The 5908-nt window shown below is 45.7% G+C and overlaps 1 protein-coding gene across 1 annotated transcript in view; it reads left to right on the top strand.

Annotated features, from left to right (window-relative positions):
* The window catches only part of GLB1L2 (galactosidase, beta 1-like 2), a gene marked incomplete at its 5' end in the record, with an annotated part of 20862 nt that overhangs the window by 13689 nt on the left and 1265 nt on the right, over positions 1-5908 (top strand). The window contains 7 exons of the mRNA XM_010144748.1: positions 350-430; positions 655-761; positions 1165-1311; positions 1690-1761; positions 2300-2378; positions 3574-3661; positions 5395-5509. Coding sequence (XP_010143050.1) covers positions 350-430; positions 655-761; positions 1165-1311; positions 1690-1761; positions 2300-2378; positions 3574-3661; positions 5395-5509 — 689 coding nt within the window. The remainder of the gene's footprint in view (positions 1-349; positions 431-654; positions 762-1164; positions 1312-1689; positions 1762-2299; positions 2379-3573; positions 3662-5394; positions 5510-5908) is intronic.

Below are 5908 nucleotides of genomic sequence, written 5' to 3'. Positions count from 1 at the left end.
TCATCCAAGATACAGTTCTGTTTTTAATTTTACCAAGTCAAATCATACCATGAAGCTCTTTTCATCCCAACAGCCCTGTGCTGAAATTGCTAACTGTTGACTTTATCCTGTGTGGAATTCTGGAGACGTGCAAATTAAATCTCTAGATGCTCTTCAGTGAGTTACTCTTCTCCAAACTGAGCCACTCCATGGCTATCCAGCTACATTCACCCAGATACAAGTGTACAGGTTTCCATAACATAGAAAGTGCCAAGGAAGTTGTGTCTTGGGCTTTTACTTCTTCGATCACGTGTATGTGAAGGCTGCCTCAGAGATGCTATATGTTTTTTAAAATGTGCTGCTTTTTCAGATTACGATGCTGTGCTGACAGAGGCTGGAGACTATACATCCAAATTTTTCAAGCTCCGACAACTCTTCAGCATGATCATTGGTAATTATAAATCCAGGAACCAAACACTGTTCCACCTGCGGTGTTAAATCAGAGACTTGTTTAAACTGGACTTCCCCTGGAGCCCCATGACTCTGCTTGGTTGACCAGCTGGGTGCTTTTTCCAAAAGATGGGAGGGAGGAGGGCTGGGGAGTGGCTTTAAATCTGTGTTGGCTTTTTGCATCTGAAATGGCTGTTCCATCTTTCTCTTTCTTTCGCATCACAGGCCGTCCTCTTCCTCTCCCTCCCATGATTGAAAGCAAGGCATCATATGGTGCAATCCTGCTGCATCAGTACATCTCTCTCTGGGACGTGTTACCAGCCCTTTTACAGGTACCACCGAGTTTAATGCATCTCAGCACTGAGAGGCATCACCTCTTAGCTGGGCAAGGCAATTAGTGCGCTGGCTTGTTATCCCGTGAGGATAAGGTTGGGCAGTATTTTGCCAAGGATATGCGAAGGAGGCAAATCTTTTATCTCACCTTTTTTACTGCTACTTCTGTTCTCTTGGAATTCCAGTTTTGCAAGGCCTTGGCTCCCTTATGCGGTGCCTCGTCTTGACTGCTGTAGCTTTTATAGAGTCATAAGGTAATTCAGGATGGAGCAGACATCAGGAGGCTTACAGGGCAAATGTAACCTGTGGCAGAGGGAACACCTATCGTAAATGAGCTGCCTTTGTGTCGCCTGTCAATGCTCAGAGGCCATTTCTGCCGTTCGATGTGTTTGTCCTTTGCAGCCCATTAAGTCCGAGTTTCCTGTTAACATGGAGAATCTGCACTTCAATGATAGCGGAGGGCAGTCGTATGGGTACGTGCTCTACGAGACTGTCATTTTTGGAGGTGGACATCTGCATTCGAGGGACCATGTCCGTGACCGAGCACAGGTAAGGAGCAGAGGACAGCTGTGACTAATGTCACTCAGAGGTAAATGCTTTGGTCTCGGCAGCTAGGCAGCAAACGGGTCAGCGGTGAAGGAGAAGGTGAAGTTTTGGATTGGAAGTGGGAATCTCTCTCTTCAGTTTTCAGCTAAGCCCCAGCCCTTATCATGTGTAGAGTATCTTTAAACATCAGAATGTTGAAAGTTCTGAGAAATGTGGGTTTTTTTTCCCTGCCTAGACACAGTGACCCAGTTATGGATGCCGAGTTCTAGTTTCAAGTAGAGACAGTTTCCTCCCCAGGTACTTCTTTGGTAACCTATGCAACTCATGATTCCAGTGTAGTTGATGAGATGTGGTTCTCCTCTCTTGTGCTCTGCTCTGCAGGTGTTTGTTAACACCATGTATGTTGGCGAGCTGGACTACCACACCGTGGAGCTCTCCCTCCCTGAAGGACAGGTAACTAACTGGAGATTGCTCACAGCGATAGTATGGGGTTAGCAGAACTGCGAGCGCCAGAGCTGAGTAACGTGGAGAAGCTGCCAGTAAGGCTGGTATAGGGATTGAAAGCATGTCAGCAGAGCTGTGCATGGCTCCGCGGAGCAGGCAGGTGGGTGGATATTCTAGTTCTTCTTATGACTTGTGGGAGGGTTACATGACATAAGCCTGTACTGTGTCAAACTCCATTTCTGGCTCTGTGGGCGGTATCAAAATGGTACTTAAAAATTCCACAGAAAAACCAGAAAACATTTATGAAAAGGCTGTGAGTTCCTCAGTGGCATAATTGTTTGCAGTAGCCAAAAGCTATAGGGACACTCTTCTGTCACATAATCCAGAGCTCTAAAGTAAACAGGTAAATTGCAACTGCCCAAGGTACTGGTGCCACCTCCCCTCCTCAACACCTTTGCTCACCTCTGTTAACCGAGCACTCTGGCTGATACAGCACATGCTGCGCACTGCTCCAGCTGATGCCCTTCCTTTTTTTTTTTTTTTACAGGGATTCAGGCAGCTAAGACTCTTGGTAGAGAACCGTGGTCGTGTCAATTATGGCCTGGCATTGAATGAACAGAGGAAAGGTAAGTTAAGTTCTTTGTTCCCAAACTGTCCTAGATAGTTCCCTGAGTTTAAACACTAGAACTGTCTTTCTTGGGTGCTTTACGCAGCCCCAAACTGAAGACCCAATACAGCTATCCTAGTGCTAGTCAAGACTACCACTGGGAGTTGGTGTGTGGAAGGCACTTGTTAAACGTCACGGTTCATCATCCCATTTGCAGTGATCACAGCTGAACCGTAGTGGTTGCTTGACAGCTTGCATTACGGCTTCTTATTTCATAGGGGTGCAGCTAAACCCAAGGCCATCAATGAATCTTACTCTGCTCTAGGTTTGCTAGGTGCTGTTAGGGTACCCTTTCTTCTGCTCTTTGAGCATGTTACTCCACAGGGAGTGAAGGAAAACACATTTTTTACCCTGTGTTTTCCTCTGGGGGTTTGATATCAGAGGACCGCAACATTTAAAAACTCACACAGTATCAGGAGGAATGAACTGCATCCTGTTGAGCAGAGTTCACTAAAACATTCAAGTCTATCATACACAATAGTGGAGCTGGAAGAAGTTGAAACCCCAGGATTCTATTTTAGTGGGGAACTGTATGCAAAAACTGTACAAAATAGGCTAATGGAGTTGGACATGTGACAGTACTAATTTTATTTTACTGCAGAAGAGGTGCATAAAGCCTCTGCGCTGCTTAGGCAGTCTGCACTGCGCTCCTGTCATTAGGAGGCTGCATTAGGACCCAGGCTTTGGAGAAGAGCCCTATCTAACAAGGGAGTGCTAAAAGTAAATGCCTTATTAAGGTGTCTTAGATCCTTGGACGCACTGGCTCAGCACTGGACACTACTGCTTGCCCATGTTACATTTTCCTGTGCCTGTTAAGAGAAGTAGCTGATCTACTGCTTTAGAAAAGTCTATACATGGACAACTAACTAAAACCCAACAATAACAACAAACTCCCAGCTGCTGCCTGTGCCAAGAATGTTTTCTGCTTGGAGGCTCTTTAACAGCTTGGTGAGTTGAAGCAAAGGAGGGAGTGGAGAGGCCAAAGTACAGTAATGTTCCCCACTCAATCTGGATGAGCACTGGGACCATATGGACTCAAAGTCCATTGCAGCACGTGGCTGCTCTCCATCTCCCGCTGTTCCTCGCATTCAAATAGGAAAATCTATCAGCTTTAGCTGTTTTTCAACTCTTCATTACCCCCTTTGCTCTTGCAGGCTTAATTGGTGACATCTTCTTGAATAAAACCCCCTTGAGGAACTTCAAGATTTACAGTTTGGAGATGAAACCTGGCTTCATGGAAAGGTTTGTGGGATTGAATAATTTTCTTCTTACTCATTTGAAGCCAGCTCTTTACCAGCAGTACAAAACCTAATAGGTAGCAGTTAAATGTATCAGAAAGGCTACACAAGGTAAACACAGGCGGTGGATTTTTGCAGTGATAAGTTCCTTCCTGGTACCTTTGCCCAAAATAGTGCAGAAAATGGTGCCACTTTATCCATACCATTATTTAGGGGTGGAACTCGGGTATGTGAAAGCATGGCCTACCCAAAGGGGTGGGTCCCAACACACCCACGTGTTGGAGAAGCTTGTGTCTTTCTTGAAATCAGCAAGAAGGCTGATATATTTAGTAATTCCAGCTCACAAGGGACGGATTAATTCTAGGAAGCTACTAATAGTACATTAACAAGTCCAGATGGCTTCCTCTGAGTTATTTTGCTTTAATTTAAGGAAGACTGAAAAAGAAATCTAACAGGGGTAAGTCAGGGAGCCTCTGTTAGTAGATACAGAAAACCTCAGCAAACGTTTAAGGCAACAGATGCCCTATGGACTCTGGCCACGATCCAGAGACTCTTTTCAGTTACGTTGCTAATGCCAGGAAGTAACACGTGAGCATCCCCCAAGATACCACAGCTCCCGCATTTTGTGTAGGAAGGAGAGAGAGGCCATGTTAAACTCAAATAGCTCTTAAAAGGAAAAAAAATCTACATTTTGAAATTTCTAAGGACAACCCTAACAGGTGCTGGGGGACTGCTCGAAGGATTCTCATTGATGGGATAACTCGTATAACCTTGACTACAGGGTTTTAGAAGAATATTTCCAGTGTGGAGCATCAAAGCAAGTGACCTGCCATGCCCAAACAAAAGCAAGATTAGTCAATGCTGCAGTCGGTTACTGGCAGCTGACCAGTGGCAATGACACCGTCAGCTTACAGTCGCTGCGTGGGAGGATGGGGCACGTGGTGTTGTGCAAGGCTTATAGTTCAATAATTCAGTGGCAGTCAGGCTGCGCTGGATCAATAACTTCCTGACTCCAAGAGAGGCACTGTCTAAGGGTCAGAAGGAACATGTTCTGACAGAAGCTCAAGGCTTCTGTGGCGCTTCTGCGCTCCTTATTTTCTCTTCTGTTTGGCCCTTGCTCCCAAATTGCTGTGCAGGTAAGAAATAATGCTGGCCTGCCCCTAATTACTGCCAGTTTGCAAGGGTGTGTTCATGTTCCTCGGGAGGAGCACAGGCAGGACTGTCTGTTGTGAATCCTATCAATTCTGCAGGTTTTCTTTAGCCTCTGAAGCCATTTACAGCTTGCACTGTGGCACCGCCATCTCTGAAGGAGGATGCGCACTTCAGCAGCCAACACGAAGCAGAGATTTTTATGTGCTGTGAAGTATTAGAGAGGACGATAGCCCCATATATCCTTTTCTTGCACCAGAAAGTGGTCTATCAGTGATGAGGCAAGCCTAGGATATCGAAGACTAAGACATGTTTCACCAGTACACTTATCTTCGGGAGAGGGGAGAGAGAGGTCAGCTAGTTGCTTGGTGGAATGTCTCCAGGAGCTAAACAGCATGAAGAACGGTACCTTTAGGCCCTACCACTAGAAAGCAACTGCTTGGCATTGCAGGCATGCGAGGCAACAGCAGCTTTGTAACAACACCCATCTGCCACTGTAAGCAGCAGTTTGAACTGATCTTGAGACCAGTGTTGTGTGTCTTAGTGCTGCCTGGTGCTTCCCTGCCTTGTCTGGTCATTCTCTCACAGCTTGCGACATGCTGCTGGATGGAGCGCGGTCCCAGATTACTTTGTCGGTCCGGCTTTTTTTCGTGGAAGGCTGTGGATAGAGCATCAGCCACAGGACACTTTCTTGAAGCTACAGGCAAGTCCTATTTTTCTCTCCCCCCTATTTTTCTTGACAAGGATTTTTAAAAAGCTCATTAGAGAGACACTTGTGTAATAGCTCTGACAGAGCTCTGCCTTGTAGTCTGTTGTTTTGAAGTCTTCTTCTGATCTGATCGGGTGTAGAAGTCTTCTCAGTCTGGCAGGTAATTCCGTTAAGTCTGTAGTGGTCCTGATGAGAAAACGTGCAACACTGACCCTGCAAAGCTGGTAGTGAACCCAGCAGTATTTCTGTCACCTGGAAAATAGGTGAGGGGAAATATTCTGTGCTTGGGAAGAAATAAAAATGTGTCTGTTCAAAAGAATGAAGTTTCCTGTGTACAAGCACAAATTGTGAATTGCACATTTTTGAAAGCTTTATCCTTTTAATGAGTACAGG

The sequence above is a fragment of the Buceros rhinoceros genome, unplaced genomic scaffold (assembly GCF_000710305.1).
Source record: "Buceros rhinoceros silvestris isolate BGI_N320 unplaced genomic scaffold, ASM71030v1 scaffold17430, whole genome shotgun sequence".
NCBI lineage: Eukaryota > Metazoa > Chordata > Aves > Bucerotiformes > Bucerotidae > Buceros > Buceros rhinoceros.
The sequence above is the reverse complement of the archived record's forward strand: the minus strand, read 5'-3'. Positions and strand labels throughout refer to the sequence as shown.